At 39.6% G+C, this 17,584-nt stretch overlaps 1 protein-coding gene across 3 annotated transcripts; it reads right to left on the bottom strand.

Moving 5' to 3' along the window:
- Window positions 1-601: 601 nt before the first annotated feature.
- Window positions 602-17,504, bottom strand: TMEM41B (transmembrane protein 41B). 3 transcript variants are annotated; one of them, XR_012634526.1, is made up of 9 exons: window positions 17,292-17,504; window positions 15,530-15,647; window positions 14,285-14,413; window positions 12,477-12,570; window positions 11,526-11,630; window positions 8,786-8,924; window positions 7,679-7,907; window positions 4,274-4,393; window positions 602-3,416 (listed from the first exon to the last, which is right to left on the bottom strand). XR_012634526.1 is itself a non-coding variant. In XM_074918102.1 (7 exons), exons 1-7 carry the CDS (start codon window positions 17,371-17,373, stop codon window positions 7,738-7,740), a joined length of 837 nt encoding a protein of 278 aa, XP_074774203.1. In that variant the 5' UTR covers window positions 17,374-17,504; the 3' UTR covers window positions 604-7,737. The 3 variants fall into 3 exon arrangements, 1 of the variants encoding a protein (XP_074774203.1); XR_012634525.1 differs by having other exon boundaries at window positions 607-3,416; window positions 4,274-7,907; XM_074918102.1 differs by having other exon boundaries at window positions 604-7,907.
- Between the last annotated feature and the right edge of the window lie 80 nt (window positions 17,505-17,584).

Genomic DNA, 17,584 nt, shown 5'->3' with positions numbered 1-17,584 from the left:
AATGAAAGTCTCAACTCTGCTGTAAGCACATACATTTAAATTATGTTGAGCCTGCCTGGTGGTTTGCAAAGGCAGCAACAGAGAACAGAACTAGCTAAATCTGGTTGCTCTTACTCTGCTGTGTTCCCTAGCCATTTTTTGCACATTTTACTTCTCAATCTGCTTTCTATGTAGCAAAGGCCAATGTATGCAGCACATTGTAACCTTCCAGTAAACCTGAACTGTAGTTTAACCCTTATAAACAAAAGTCAGAGCCTGAGGGTCTCAGAAGGACTTATAAGAAAGACTAGGCAAACAGCACAGATATTGGCGGGGGGGTGTAAAGAGTAAAATGGGAAAACAAAAAATTGTTCTTACTTGGACTTTACTGTTCCAGCAATAACCATACCTTTAGAATGTATTTAGAAGATTTAGCAAACAAAATAAAAGCAAGCAGAGGATTACCAGAAATACTGTTGAGCAGCAATATTTAAACGCACACATGCCTTGCTACCCAACAGGGTAAGGGACAACAAGTAATTTTTTAAAAGGAGAGTCTCAGACTAAGAAATTCAGATTTGCTTTTAATTGCTACAAGAAAGAAACAAGAAGGGAGGAACTGCATGAACCAGAATCAACAAAAGGTTACTTAATCAAGTTAGGTAAGTCACCACAATTTTTGCTGTGAAAAGCTCATTCATACTTTGTCAGGTGAATTCTCTGCTTACAGCCTAGTCTCTCTTGAATCTAAGCATCCTGTAGATGTACCCAAGCAGCTAGAGCTTTCTCCTCCCATTTTATCAATGACTGTCTCTTTGCCACTGTATCTTTTTCCCCTCCTCGATTATTTCATTTCGGAAATACTCTTGCCTAGTCACCACAAGCAACATCTGTGACGTCTGATTCAAAGGCCAATAGCTTTCATCTGTCAGTCTTCTTGAGCAATGTTCCCACCACAGGCAACATCCAAAATATGGCAATTTTGTCAGTGAACTTTGCAAATTGCTTAAATGTCCTTGAGTAGGGTAACGACACTCTAAACTACATTATGAATTCCTGAAAATATTCTTTATGATGTTGAAAAAAACCTGTGGAATTGTGAAATCTGTGGAAACTATGATGCTTTAGCCAGAGAATCATAAAGATATATTAGTAAATAGGAAGTGATTTAAAAGATTCATTGTCTTTGGCAAGACTACCACTATTGATTCAGCTGCTGTTTTCAATGGCAAAGACTGGGATTTTCAAGCTCAAGCATTAAGTCAAAGAGAATCAAGGTCTTTTAAAAATAGCGAAGACAGAACAATGTGAACATATCTTGATTATTCCTCATACTAGTTAATTCAGATTTATTTTGCCAACAATCACAATCATGATTATTGGAAGACTTTATTTAATAAGCAGTAAGAAACCACAACAGCAAATTACAATTTCATTCAACACTGCTCAGAGAATTGAAAAATTCTGAAATAGCTGCCTTTTTTTCTGTGCAGCTGTTTCTCAAGACAAGTTACGTTTAGACAGGTAACAGAGCTCAAAGCATAAACAGATTGCTACAGCTGTCAGGGTGCTAATTGTACATGTTGTCTAAGGACTTCAATTAAGATATTTACCCTGGATTCTTAAAAAAAAAAATCTGTAATACTTAACATTAAAGCAGCCATCTCCAGTCTGCAAAACTGGCTGTGATTGCTTAATGACAACACATTTGGCATAAGCGACATCCACACAACCGACTTCTGGAACACAGCCTGCACACCAGATCACGCAACACCCAACCTCCCACATCAGGGCACAGATCAGAGGAGAACTGTCACACCACGGTGCTGAATATTTCCTAAACTCCCCCACAGCCTTGTCGCTCTTCTCCCCAGCTCTAGGAGCCCAGACCTGGTGATGCAGCTTGTGAGCAGGTCGTGGATCCATCATGCAGGTGCATCTACTACAAGGGCTCCCACCAGAGCCTCAGATAGGCAAGTGGCACCAGGCCACTTGCTGGCGAGGTCTGAGTTTGTCCATATCCAAGATTAGGGCAGAGAGCAAGTATGTGAGAGTCCGGTTTAGTTTGTTTCTGATTTCACTTCCACTTGTTGAGGATGGTGCCCCAGCCTAAGGAGGCCGAGTCCTCCAAGTTGAAGGCAAAGGCCAAGGCACTGACAGCCAAGAAAGGTCTTGAAAACATCCACAGTTTCAAGGTCTGCACATTTCCCACTCGTGGGAGGCCCAAAACAACACAGTGGCTGTTAAGGCAGCCCAGGAATCTCCGCAAGAGCCCCCCACAACAGAGTAAGATGAACTCTATCATTATGAGGTTCCCTTTGACTGCAGAATCAGCCATGAAGAAAAGATAATACCCTGATTTTCATCACTGATGTTAAGACCAAGACAAACACAGTACCAGCAGCCTTTCAGGAAACTGCACAGTATTGACATAGTCAAGGTCACACATTGGTTAAGACCAAGGTCTGGTTTAAAGACTTGCAGCTGTCTGGCCTAGTGTCCTAGTTGAGACACTAGATCCACAAAGGGGCAAATGTCTAATTTGCCATATGTGCTTAATAAATTTTACAGTATTCAGACTGAGCATTTAGGATCTCCCTTAACACTGGAAGAGAATCAGAGGATATAGTTCAAGAGGAGTCCCATCAAAGTTACCATATCAAGATCAAAACTGCCTTAAGAGGGTCCTGAGGGCACTAATGGGCCTTAGTGGCCCTGACCAGGCTCAGCTGGAGTGTCAACCCCAACAACCATGGGTCTATTTAAGTCGGGCTGCTGGGCTGTGTCAGAAACTGGTTACCCTTATTGGGCCCGACCCTGACCTTGTGTTGCTGATTTGCATTTCTGGCTTGACCTCAGACCTGTCTCATCACTACAGACTTGCTCAATGACCCAAACTCTTGGCTGAGGCTGCTCCCGGCCTGCCCTGCTCCCTGGCTGGAGGCTGGAGGCCAGCTGGGCTCTGCCCTTCCAACCCCCACCCTGGGGATATTACTTGTGAGAAATCATTTTAACACAGAATACTCAAACATAAGAATGATTTAGTGATCTGCTCAAAACACTTTTTCATGGCATGGTGTTCTTTCAAGTACAGTAAACACTGCAAATTCCGGATTATTGGATACAGCTGCTCAAGGGCTAGGTTATGAAAGAAAAAATCAGGAGTTATGACCGTAATGTTAGAGCTTGATTCCGATGCAGAATTTTAAAAGTCATTTCCCACACTGTGGCACTCCCACTCCTCTCCAGAGCCTGCTAACCTTCTGTCTACTAACCTTTTAAGGCTATGAAGATATCATTGAAGTCCTAGAGGAGTGCAGAAGCAGAATTCTCTGTCTTTTGAAGATTATCTACAGGAAGGAGCTTTTCTGAGGCCTCTCACATAGTTATACACCAGTCATTGATTAGCTCTCATAATCCAGAGTCTTCCTTGTGTACTACAAAACAACGAAACACGAATTATTACACTAGGTGGAATATTTTTAAGAACGGGGAGTTACAGTATATTAGTAAACATATTATGCTCTTATTCATATTAATTGTCAATATTAAAAGGCCATCATGTCTTTCAGTTTGGGTAACCTGGAGCTATAAAGCCACCAGCTGAAAGTTAGATAGAAACATGTGTCATTGCAAGACACTGATTGGTCATAATCAGAATGACTGACTTTTCTCTGAGGGAAACTTGAAAAGCTTGCTCTGGATCCTGCTCTCTTATCAAAATTTCATTTCCCTCTTAACACTGTCATACTAAAATACATGGTTCACAAACCTCACGCTATTTATGACAGAAGGAAAGCGTTCTATAGTTTGACCTGTATTCTTTCCAGACTTCAGTGGAGGGGTAATCCCCATTTTGTTATCTTGCAAAAAAGATTGTCCCACATGACAAAAAATAGTTCATTATGTATTTGAGGGATAGTTTGACTTGCCCTTTCTGGCAATGTCTCTGTAGCAGGTGTTAAGGAATGGGTGGGCACTCACACAGCACTCCGGGAATAGAATTTGTTCACTGTGCTGAACTTAATTTTGAATAAAGGAATATGACTAGCAGGTATGATTCTCAGTGCTTTAGCTCTCACAATTCCCAGAGTTATTACTCCCCTGTTAGTACTTACAAGAATGAAAGAAAACAAAATATGTGACTAAGAAACAAAAAGAAATGCATTTCCTCTTTTGTTCCTTTAAAATATATTTCTAGTGCAAAGCACAAGAAGTATGAATTTCATTCCTGCAGCAACAGCTCTCACAAAGGCTTCTATTTCAGTTAGTCCTTACATTTGTAAAAATGTACCTGCAGTAGCTGCTGGGCGTTTCAGTCCTTGATCAGCTACTTGGTTGAGCCAATTCTGCTGGTTATTCAGCTGAATCCAGAGTAAACTGCATGGTATGAGGCAGGCAGCATACCTCAGTTCTAATGCAAAGCAAAGCAATCCACACTGCATTTTAGTTACTATTATAAAACTAGGTTATCACAGAAACTATACATGATGAATACTCTCAGGAACTACGCAGAAAAATCTTCAGTTACCTAATGATAAAAACTATGTTTTGACGCTGCATAATAGCATAGCTCACTAACATCTTAAAGACTTCTAATTTTTTAACTTTTACCTCCTTAGCATTAAACTTTCAGCAAGCTTTCAGCATTAGTTTTCTATACAAGGCAATAAAAGAATTCCATGAACTGGACATAATAAGGAACGTGAATTAAGCTATAATAATAACTTGAGCACACGAGCCTTCCACCAGGAATTCATGGGGAAAAAAAAACAGAGCAAATTATGCAAATGGTTCTGTTTAAGATTAAACAAGTCAGATCCAATTGCCTTCCAGTACAAAATACAGAAACTTTTCAAAATTACTATTGTATGTGAGAAATTAATTTCAGACAGAAAAGGAAGTGAAGTTTACATTTATGTTCTGACATAAAGGTAGAAACAGAATGAATCTCATCTACAGATGTAATCAGCTCAGTTTAATTTTTAATCCATCATTAAAAATATCATTTAAGAATAACTCATCCCTTTTAAACAGGTTAATAGAAAAATCAAGCTTAGTGGGAAGTTCAGCATGCTTGATTGTACTAAAAAATACGATGTTTTTCATGTTTTATACAATAGCTTTATTATCAAATGGCAAGAGACATTTAGCAAGGATGTCATGCAGTATCGCAAAAAATTCCAAAAGACAAGTCACCTAACAGTTCAGAATTCCTTGCAATTAAAATCAAAGCTACATCTTCCCAATTTCCTGGTTTGTTTCATGGTAGCCACTGTTTTCCTGTCAAAATGTTATGGCTATCTCTTGGATCACTTGCTGGATTCCCTAAAGGAAAGAGTAGGCTAGTACAGTGTTCCACAGTACAGTGCTTTTTTGCCTTTTTCACAACCCTCAGAAATAGTCCTCATGGGGTAGGAAACTGCCTGAGACCATTGGCGGCTGAAGATAAACACAGAAGAGACAGGTTAAAAAAAACGTTAAGGTTTCACAAAAGGGAAGAACCTTATTTTCAACCTTTTCAAGGTCTTAAGGCTTTTAGCCACTCAGATGGGAACCCCGTGGATGGCTAAAACACAACAGGTTTTTCAGTAACACAACCTGATCCCATCTACAGAGTGAAGTATAACTCAGTGAAAATGTGAAGTGATAGCATGATTCACATTAAATTGAAACATAGTTCAGTGCCTTCTTTAGTGTCAAGGTTCCACCAAAACATTGGTTTTATATGGCATAAAAGGGATTTTACAACAACATCTGTTATTGACCAGAAATTGAGACAAATTTTGAGAAAAGGACAATAAGTAGTAGGTAATTTATTCTGAGTTCATCCTGCAAGAAAAATCAACTATGCAGAAGAGTAGGCTGTAAATCTACAGCAACTTCACACTCAACAATCCAGGGGATGCTTGCTCACAACAGCTAAATTCACACAAGTTTACTACGGAATAAAGCCCCTGGGTAGATGACCTCTGAAATTAGAACTGCAGCAATAAAAATAATCACTGTTCAGTTTTAAATGCCAATAAAGTACACTTTTAGAGTAAAATCTAAGCAACAAAACAATTGCTGAAGCTAAATGATCATACAATAAACTTGCAAAGAGAAGTGATATGAATTCCTTTACCAAGGTAAAAAAAAATACCACTTCCTGTGCAGACTGGATTTAAATAAAAGACAAATAGTGTATCAACAATATTTACTATCTATTTACATGTAATACTGTGATGAAATGAAGGAGTCACTTAACATTATGTTAGAAAAAGAACAAAACCCTTTAAAGGTACCAGTACCTTTCACATTATCACCTTTATGGAACTGTTCTGTTACATCTCAATGATCTGTCATATGATGAGTTAAGATGAGGATACAGACAAATAAACCCTTCAGTTGGAGCACGTGCTCATGTGTCAACTCCCATATCAGCAAGATACTTCAGGGGCACCAACTTAAAGCATTTGTAAGCAGCACTGCTTTCAGTAGGATAAAACTTAAATGGGCACGCCAGTTCCTTGATGACCAGAGCCTCATTTTATGGGATTCCACTGACAATACAACAAACTACAACAGTTATAAAGCATACCAGAGGAGGTATCATATACCTTGTTGAGTGAATGTATGTGCTTATACCTAAAGGCAAATCATAGCTGGTTGCCTACTGCCAGCTACTGACTTAAGACAGCAGAATCATCTTTTCAATTTTATGTACACCGACACAAGAGCCTTCTGTTGCGTAATGCTTTGAAGATTATTTGGAATCAGCTCTTCAATAAGAACTGCACCAATCTGTGTACCTGACATTTCTTCTAGCTAATTGAGCTGCAATGGAAAATTTCATACTCTTTACATATTGCTTGAGAAATGCTAAGATTACACTGCTTAAACGTTTTTAAATCACTTGAGAACTGAAAGTTTTATATAGTCACATGACCATTTTCTTAAATTGGCAGGATAAATCTATACAAGTGAAATACTGGCAAAATTATCAACATTTTAAAAAAAAAATCAAAATTAGAACTTCAGAATCATCAGCCAGCCATGATAAAAAGTCTAACCTGCTCTCTCTCTTCCTACATCCTCTCCCAGAATAAAACTACTGAGGACAAGAGGGAATGATGTGACACTTTGCCTTTGTTAATCGAGTTAGTAAAGCAGATGTAGGTTCAAGTATTTAAATCCACACAGCACTAATAAATAGAAGTAAACAATCAGGATGAGAATATCATTGTAGTTAAAGTACTGCAAAACCCTTTTCTTTCTGAGTGAGCACCGTTATTATATTATGCTATTATTTTGGAACTCCCAAAGGCAAAAAAAGAGAAATATTGTTGAGGAGAAATGTATTCAAGACCAGATCACATGCAAGCCTATAGATAATGTTACAAAATGGAACTGAATAATTAAGGGTTTTCTTCTGCAAGTTTTAGAAAGCATTATCTGTAGTTTGTCTACATGATAATTTTTGCTCTGCACGTAATCAGAGCAAAATGTTACATCTGTGTTTTCACTTCCCTCATCTTGAAGGCCACACACACACCCTCCCAAAGTAAAACACTGATGGTTTGGTTACAAAACTATATGCAGTACATTTCTGAACACAGTTCCTTCAATTTTAGGCCATGTGCTCATTTAAAGACATTCTTATCAATTACAGGCCTCCCCTTTAACTGCTTAAGATCCAATAGAAAAGCAAATATACAAATATCAGAAGTGCTGATCCTGAGATGAAGTATGGGAAATTCTGGTCCAGTCTGATCCTTATTCAAACTTCTGTTTCAGTTTCTTCTGGAAGACAGCTGGTAGGATGGAGAGGATGGCTAGAATCATGAGAACAAAAACAGAGTTCCAGGAAACAGCTTCCCCTGCTGTTGTAAGTTGGTACAGCGTCGTTCCTGCCTTAATGGCTACAAAAGATGGTGGTGCCACACCTGGAGCAGGGAATTAGAAGGTAGAAGAGCAAAGGAAGAAAAAACAGCTTATTAGGGTGAAAAATGGAAAGAAAAAAAAATAATACATTTGTCATCCAACTTTTAACACCAAAAATTTCAGACTTTGTTGCCTTATACTTTTTTCTTATTAAAAGAGCGGTGTAAATACAAAATTCAAATACAAAAACCCCTTATCAAAAGGATTGGGTTTTATGCCATTTTTAATATTTTTAAGACCAACTCAAACATAGAAGACTAAGAAAATAATCTCTGCTCTTTAGACTCTGCAGATTTCAAGTTGTCTCTCTACAAATAGGTTTTATTCAAATTCATAATTGAAAAATACAGACTGTTTCCTAACCAGATTAAAAAATATTTGCAGAAATATGCCAATTACAAAACTAAAGTGTTTAGCACTAGATTAATTAAATTATTAATTCATTCTTAGGAAGACATATTATGATGAACAAAATGGAGTGGGAAGGGAAGAAGCAATCCCTTCAGATAAAGTCACCTACATCCTCACACAATTATGTTGAGCTCAAAATAGAAGCTTACAGAAGTTCACAGAAATATTATAGTCATGGAGTGGAACAAAAAGTTACTAATGAAGTGTTCAGATAATGTATGTTTCCTTAAGCAAGTAATTAGCCTGGAGCCCATCACCTCTGATCCAGTACCTCAGAGCAGTCCTGACTACTAAAATCTTTCGATGCTGTAAACTCCACACACCAAAAAGTACAAACCCGATATTCTTGTGTAGCCTTTTGGCTGCCCAGTAGGTGGTGATCTCCGCTGAATACTGCACACACAGAAGAATGTAAATACCCCTTCTTCTGGCCACCCCCAAACTGCAGTTCACTACGCAGAACACTTACCTAAAAAAGTGCCAATGAAAAATACTTTCAATGGTACATTAATGACAGGGGATGTTATATTGATAAACCAATTGGGAAGAAAAGGTGTTATTCTCAAAAATATTATGTAGTTAATGAGGTGTTCTCTGTGTCGTTCAACCTGCCAAAACAAAAATGAAAAAAAAATCACTAAAAAAACCCTTGCCATGAAAATACACAGTGTTTTTACTACTAGAGGTTTGTTGGGGGGGGGGTGGGGGGGGGTGGGTTTGTGTGTATCTTTTGTAGAAATTCACAAGTTGCAAACATAAAAATCAGTTAAACAATGAGTGACTTCAAGGAAGAGTCATCAATGAATCACCTGTTAAACCACACCAAAGTTTGTCTGGAAATACCAGTCTGTAGTAGAGCATGGTGATGATGTGTCTGAATCAGACAACTTAAACAGCAGATTAAACAGTAATTCGGAACAGCAGCAGGCCTAACCCTAATTTTAGTGCAGCAACCTCTGTCTGTCTCACTGCCAGCTTGTCATCCTGACCCTAAAGCTTTTGCAGGAACTAGCAATGAAGTTTGTTCTGTCCCAACTCATGATCAAACCTGACACACAGCTGTATTTCTTACTTGGAAACTTACCCAGGTCATGGCTCTGAAGTTCATCAGGTGGCTGCTGCCAGCACAGCTGCAAAACCTATCTACCCACGTGCTAGAATGCTCAGCATTAACATTTACCCAGGAGCAATCACAATCGCCCCAACTTTTTTACAGTCTTAATTATTTTCTCCAGTCTAGCCCAGCTCCTTACACTAGTACTATATCAAAGTCTCTGCTCCTTCCAGCCTGGCTTTAGCACATCAGTCCTTTCAAACAAGAAGTGTAACCTCAAGCCAAGTTATAAGGATAATAAAGCATCCGCCACTTCTGGCCTATCCTGGCAGACCTTCACTAAGCCTAAGCCTAAACATGGTCATCTGACCCCAGATGAAACCAAACACCGTCTGATTGCAATTCCATCTGAAATCTCACACAGCAAGCCACCCCAGTCACAACCCTGTTTTTTCCCCTCCCAACTTGAGCTTTAACTGCAACACTAAAGTCAGTAGCTCTGATACTGTTCAGTTATACCATTGTGGGAGTTTTTTTAATCTTAGGGAAAGACAAATATTTAAACGTTGATTAATACTGTATATAAAATGTCTTAGTCTTCAAAATGCAAGCATGATATAGTCCAATTAACCTGGAAACAGTGAGATACAATTACATAATTTGTATCACATATCCAGTTCTACTAATGGAAATAGTAACCATTTCCCACTCAAAACAGCTTCAAGATTCTACTGAGATACTAAGGTTTACTTGGGTCAAGAGTCAAAATACTAGTATATTATTTAATAAGGGCAATTGTGCAGGACATCTTCACATCTTACCTAATGAGGAACAAGTTTCAAATATTCATATGCGATTCAGTCTTTAACAGAGTACAATAGTTAGTTGTACTTCACACTTGCCAAAAAAAAAACCCAACCCGTTTGAACATGTTTCAGAGCATCAAAGCAAGAGACGTGAAGTCAAATACTAACCACACTATGATTTTGTATTGCAAAATCTTTAACTTCATCTGATGATTAACACTTGCTGAAACTAACGTTACCAGATACTGTAAGAGAAAGCTTCTAAATTCTTCAACCACAATAACATCTTCAAATAAAGGTTTTGCAATCATACATATAGCTAAGGGTTTTCTTCCCCTATAAAAAACACAAACCCAGCTTTCATTAGTTCTGATGCTTAGAAAGCTATTACATTAAAGTGAAACTGGAGAGGTTTCCTACTGACATTAGCTAAACCGGGGGGGGGGGGGGGGGGGGGTATCAGTTGCAAACTCTTCCTAGGTAAAAACATCTTCCTCACAGGAAATACCATAAAACCAGGAATATTTTTCACTGTTTCATGCAGAGAAAGCAACTACATAGTGTCAGAAAAGAGTCAGAATCCTTTCTGTGTAACTAGATACATGAGCACAAAATCCCCTAGTTTTCCATGCTATTCCACTACACATTTTCATAAACTTCAGCATCTCTGAATTGAGAGCTGCCCTGCAGAAGGTACTAGTGGATGGAAAACTGACCATGAGCCAGTAACATGTACTTGCAGCCCAGAAAGCCAACCATATCCTGGGCTGCATCAAGAGAAGTGTGGCCAGCAGGTTGAGGGAGGTAAAAACAGCATTCTCTCCCTTCTACTCCACACTCATGAGACCCCACCTGCAGCGCTGTGTCCAGCTCTGGGATCCCCAATATAAGGACACGGACCTGCTCAAGGTGATCACAGGCTAGAGCCCCTCCTCTGCGAGGACAGGCTGAGAGAGTTGTGGGGGTTCAGCTGGAGAAGAGAAGGCTCTGGAAAGACCTTCTAGTGGTCTTTCAGTATTTAAAGGGGGCTACAGGAAAGATGGGGAGGGACCCTTTATCAGGTAGTATAGGGACAGGACAAGGGATAATGGTTTTAAACTGAAAGTGAGTATTTAGATTAGATCTAAGGAAAAAATTCTTCCCTGTGAGGGTGGTGAGGCCCTGGCACAGGTTGCCCAGAGCAGCTGTGGCTGCCCCCTCCCTGGAAGGGTTCAAGGCCAGGTTGGACGGGGCTTTGGGCAACCTGGGCTAGTGGAAGGTGTCCCTGCCCATGGCAGGGGGTTTGGGACTAGATGATCTTTTAAGGTCCCTTCCAACCCAAACCAGCCTATGATATCTAGAGGCTTTACCTGTTCTGACCATTTTACTGCTTTTTCTGTTAAGTATCTGTATACAACAGGACGTCCCACTAGATACGAAAGCATATAGCAGAATGAAGCTCCAAGTCCTGAGCACTGAAAAAAACAAACAAAAAACCAAATGAGCAGAAACACTAACTACACTGGCTAGACAGAGCCTGCTTCTATGCGACCCTCCACTGAGGCTGAAGGGCTCTCCTTCAGCAGTATATACACACCCACTAAGAATGTTGTTGACCCAAGAGAGTTCCTTTATTTCCAAGGCATTTAGATCAATCTTAACATTCAAAATTGACAATGTTGATGACTTATCAGTTTAATATAGAGTGCTTCCGCAGTTTTATTTTAAGATTTTGAACAGTGAAAGATTTACAGATAAGGGGCACAATGGCACTGAAGAGATTCAAACTTGAAAATTCATCAACTTGATTCTCCATACGTACTCAATTATCTCGTTCTTACATACTAAGGCTCATTAGGACTATGTTTTGTACATGACATGTTCTGAAGCTTGTCAGTAACATACATTTCATCCTTTAAATTAAGCACCCTGGTTATTTAAGCCATTTAAAAACAGATGTGTTTTGCAGTACAATAATAAAAATGCAGTAATTGTGTTCTGAAATTACAATCAAGTTCTGGTGGATGATATACAAATATAAAGGAGACTCTGGCTGATTCACACTCAGATGCCTCCATTATTAAGAAAATCGGAGAAACAGTTTAGACTTTTGGATCATCACCCAACGCTACAGTGAACTTTGGTGGGTAATGCCATTCTCACAACAGAACTGAATGAGAATTCATTCACTCCTCAGAAACTAAAGTATACCCCTATTTCACTCAGCCTCTGATCATTTCAAACAGGAAGCTGTTCAGATGCTTTGTTGTATTCCAAATATAATGAAATATATGCCCTCACAAACTATTTTCCATACTTACCAGACAAACAAGGAATAAGGCCAGCGGAAAGGGATAAAGAAACCCTGACAGGATACTGAGAAATATAGACCCGGGAATAGCAAATGTTTGCAAGCTGAATGCACCTTAGTTAAGAAAAAAAAAATTAAAAGCTACCCAATTCTAAATTTTATAAGCAGTCAAGATACATATTACAATTTGAAAAGCATAAATATAAATAGGCATAGCCTCTAAAGATCTTTGCTTCAATATACATTTAGAGTAGCACAGGAAGCCCAAGCACAGAAAACTAAGGGGTAGATTCATTATTACACATATAAAAATAAGTCACTAAATAATAAAAGCTGTGCCACATTTTTCTCTTCATCTGTGCAACAGTTGACACTGGGGATTTATTGTGACATTACAGGAAACACATACTTCTGATTTTTACACTGTTGACTAGAGATGCAGATTTCAGATATTCTCTCTGAAAAAGCTCACAGAACTGTCCGAGCCCATAACTACTATGAGTTTCATGAAAGACTGACATTTATGAAGGCAACTACTACTTCCTTACAAATAGGCATGCTACAATCACTTGATAGCTAGGATATATGATCACCAATTTCAGTCAGAACTTTTCGAAAAGGCAAAAATTAAGTTTCTGCAGCATACACAAACAGGCTGTTGAGCTTAACGTGTGCAGGGGATACTTCAGACTATGACATACTGCCCACTTTACATTGAAATCTTACAGAGTAAAAAAGATTTGCACACTTTTATCTGAGTTGAACCGACTCAAGTATCAAAAAGCCAAGTAATCTTTCTTTATATGAAGTCCATTACAACCAACAGCTTCTTCTAAGCAAGTGTCAAGGTTCCGAGATAGCCAACATGCTTGTCAACGATCACAGTCTGCTGCTGAGACAGTAAATGTCACATCAGCTGCTACAGTAATTTCAATAAACAACCAATTTCTGTTCTACTTCCTGTTAATATATGGTCTAACATTTTAATTTTCTTCATAAATCTATTATTTGTGAATTTCACTTAAAAAGAACAAGGCTAGAGGATAATTACTAATTGCACATTCAGCACTGATTTTTCTCTTTTAAAAAAGCCTCCTGCATTAAAACTATGAAACAGACCTCTTGTACAGCTTTTAAAAGTTATTAACCTTTAGTTAAGTGTTCCAGTTAAGAGTGTGTTTAATGATTAATTAATATATTCAGCACTCAGAAAAAAGTTAACACAGAACACAGGTAGCCTTTGTGTCTCCCTAGGCAGAAAGCACTTGAAAAATTTAGTACTCTCAAAGGAAAGAAGAGATTTGTTTTTTTAATGTTGGCACTGCAGTGATGAAAGAAGGTTCAAAATGCTTTCCCTGAGAAACAGGGTAAAATATTCAGTAAATTACTCACATATGGCACTTCTGAATGCCTCAAGGAAGAACGGTGCAGTAGTCTCAGTTTTCCTTTAGAATCAACAGTAATTTCTAACTGGCAACAAAACCAGACCGTGTCTAGTATCAAAGCTCAAAATCTTGTCCACAACAGACACAGTCAAGGTCAGGCCACATGCAAATTCCCAACACCATTTACAACTGTACACGCATGCACCAATTTCCTTCTACTCAGCCCTTCCTTACAGTTCAAAAAGCATACTGAAACACTTGAGAAATATTTTTAAGTTCAAAGATTTTTGAATATTTGTGTCTATTTATAAACACGTCTAGGTAGGTTAGCCTCTTCACCTATGATCAAGAATTTATAAGTTGGTATTTTTAATTGATTTTTCAGAGAAATATCACTATATCAAAACTGCCTTTTATATCAAAAAAAGGATACAAAACATACGTAGCAAAATAAGCCACTAATACTTGAACATAAAATGTGTCCTTATATTTGGACAGGACTTTTCCCAAGGCCTTTGCATCATCCATATCTCTAGGAACTTTTATACATTCTCTTTCTTCTCTGGAAAAAAAAAAAAAAAAGCAGGAATGGTGTTAAATACAATCAAACAGTATAATAAAATTATTTGCTGAACATATAGATAATTAGATACATCACTAAACTACAACCTTAGCAAACAAACCACACAAGTATCATTGTGATAATGTTCTCAGGTGAACACTTAGAATTTACAGGCAAAATGTTTTGTACTAGAAAATCCTCAGTTTTTGATATTTGCAAACCATACTTTTCTTTATTCATTACAATAACCTGCTTCGCTTCTAGGATTACGTTTTTCTTCTTACCAAGTACTGATCCAAAAATAATTACTCAGACCAAACCTTGGCAACTGAACAGCAGTCAACATTTCAGCCAAAAACAACTGTAACTGCCTCAAGGCTAGGGTCATAACATTCCAAGTGCAGCAAGAGCAGCAGAGCTTTACCTCACAAACAAACAAAGCTTTAAGAGCAGAATCTCTTGTCACACCTTAATCTGGTGCAACCCTGGGCAGCCCAGTTGAGTGTCCTCTCTTCCTCTGTATCAGACTTAGTGATTGGACTGTTGCAAACTGAACTTGTTCAGCAAGTTAATCAGACAGAAAATTAAATACTAAAAGAAAAAAAGAAAACTGTCAGAGAAGCAGGCTTCCATCTTGTGAAACTATCTACCTTCCCAACACAAATACAAGATGCAATAAAAAGGAGAAAAAGAGAACGTTGAAGCTACGTTATGAAAAAGGATGTCCCCTTGGATGACGGCCTGCAGCTATTCCAGCGCACAAGGAATTTTAAGATAAACCTACCCCTAACCAAGCATGTTTTAGCTCTCAACTGAAGAGGGTTAAGAACATAGTGAGTTACCACTGCTAATGTAACAGGGGGTAACTTTTCAAAACACAGTATCTCAACTATCCAACAGAAACCCTAGGTCAAGTACAACTGTTCACACAGATCCTACCGGTTAGCATTTCAGTATTAAACTTTGTATCCTGACACTCTAGATTATAAACTCAATTAAAAAAAAAAAATGTTATGTCTATAACTCAGTTTAAAAATTGCTTAACCCCCTGTAGGCTCCTCTACAATTTGATACTGAATGAAAAGCGAATTAATTTCTCTTTCCTGACATACTTACTCACTAAGTTGAGGGAAATTTTTATATACCAGGAACATAAGGAAAGCAGCTGATAAGAAGATGGACACTAAAATAAGAAGTGATGTCCTAGCTGATCCACCTTCTGCCTGAGCTTTCCCTGAAATTAAAACAAAAACAAAGTTAAAAAAAACAAACCAAAACAACAGTACCATCAAACTCACATCTTACAACAGATTTCACACTTATACCTTAAGGAAATGTTAAGGTAAGCTCTCTGTGGACATAATCCTCCCACCAATACTTTCAATAACATATACAACATATTGTTCACATTCCCTGAAAGCTTTAAAACAAATCTGAAGTTCTTCGGCTGGCAAACATCCCATAGAAGTCAGCTTCTACAATCCTTAATAATTTAAGCCTCTATTAATAAATAAATTTGTAAAGAAGAAAATAGAGCAAAACCGAGTAAGTCATACATGTTTTTTCATTTTTGCCACACACCTTTTGCTAGTCAACTAGAGATTTAACCTGAAGTTAAATGTACGTACAATACAACTTCAAAACAAGCTCTTCTGTTTTTTCTCCTAAGGAACACCAGGCACAGCCACTAGCAATGAGGTGAGACACACTCGGAAGAAAACATATGGAAACACACACACCAGCCTGGGAAATACAGGTCTCAACTTGGGAATTACACATATTTTACACTTGCCTAAGACAACTTCTCTTGGATATATTCAAGCTTTTATTAGCTGTTAAAACACTTGTGTCGAGGAAGTCATGGGAGTACAAAAAGTGACACAAATACATTTTAGTCTCTTCCATGCTTTAGATTTTTACCAATACGACTATATATATGTAACACACTGACTAGCACAAACGCAGCTATGTGCGCGAGGGATTTTAAACAGAGAAATAATCAGCAAGAACTCTCTGCATCCGTACAAGGGTGTGCATGTGCCCACGTATTCAAGCACTCTCCTGAGACACTGCTACATTAGCACAACTTTGCAGTGAGCAAAGCAAGTTGTCTCGGTCACCTGAAGAACACAAAAAATGCCAAGGCTGTGTTTTCATTCGCAGATGCCAGTGGCATGACTACAGTGCCAACGGGCAGCATTCAATCGAGTGGCACTGCCACCTCCCAGTTGTGAAACACGGCGAAGGGGTGACGAAACCCACGGACTAAAGAGAACCAGCTGGATGAGCTGCCAGTTTTATTGCTTTTAACATTTTTCACTTTGAGGTCAGCGTGATCCCCCTAGGCGTGCGCTGAGGCCGAAAGGGGCAGAAGGCAGCATCCATGTTACAGGCATCAATACTTCAGCGGTGGTTATTTTAAGAACATTTTTCTCCAGCAGGAAAATAAATAAATAAATAAATTGGTAAAAAAAAAAAAAATTAGAGAAGGAAAAAGGAAAACGCAGCAAACTGCACTTTCTGACACTTTCTGTACCACAGTCGTGGAACAAAACACACACACACACACATCCCACGCGTGTTTTCTCATCCGCGCCTGTGTGGGGCGGGCAGCTGCCCCGTTTTGGCCCCGGCCCCGCCGTGGGTAGCGGCTGACAGGGCCCGCAACGGGAGCTCGCCTCATCCCCCCCACACCCCCCTGAGGCGACCCTGCTGCCGCGTTCCCGCCCAACTCGCCCGCGCCTACCGGGGACGTTGCCCGCTGCGCCGGAGGCGCAGCGGGCAACGTCCCCGGTAGGCGCGGGCGAGTTGGGGCGGGCAGCCGGTAGCCCGTTGGCGGGACAAAATCGCCCCCTCCCGCCGCCCCAACCCCCGGCACCTTCTAGAAGCTGCCGCTGGTGCCTGGCGCTCTCCGCCGCCCCTTGGCAAGGCCCGCGCTCCGCCGCCCTCCGCTGCGCCATGACTGCACGCTTATCCCGGGCCTCGCCGACCGGCGAATCGGGGTCAGGACAGGCCTCGCCGGCAACGGCAACCGCGGGAAGGAGGCGGGACCGACCGCTCCTCCTCACCCCACCGGGTCGCGCTCCCGCCCCCGTCGCGGCAAGGCGCATGCGCTTTTGCGAGGGGCATTACGGCTTTGCGCTTCCGCGCCGTGATATACGGGAGCACGTG

Source organism: Athene noctua, chromosome 14, assembly GCF_965140245.1.
Source record: "Athene noctua chromosome 14, bAthNoc1.hap1.1, whole genome shotgun sequence".
NCBI classification, from domain to species: domain Eukaryota; kingdom Metazoa; phylum Chordata; class Aves; order Strigiformes; family Strigidae; genus Athene; species Athene noctua.
This window is presented reverse-complemented; position numbering and strand designations above follow the sequence as displayed.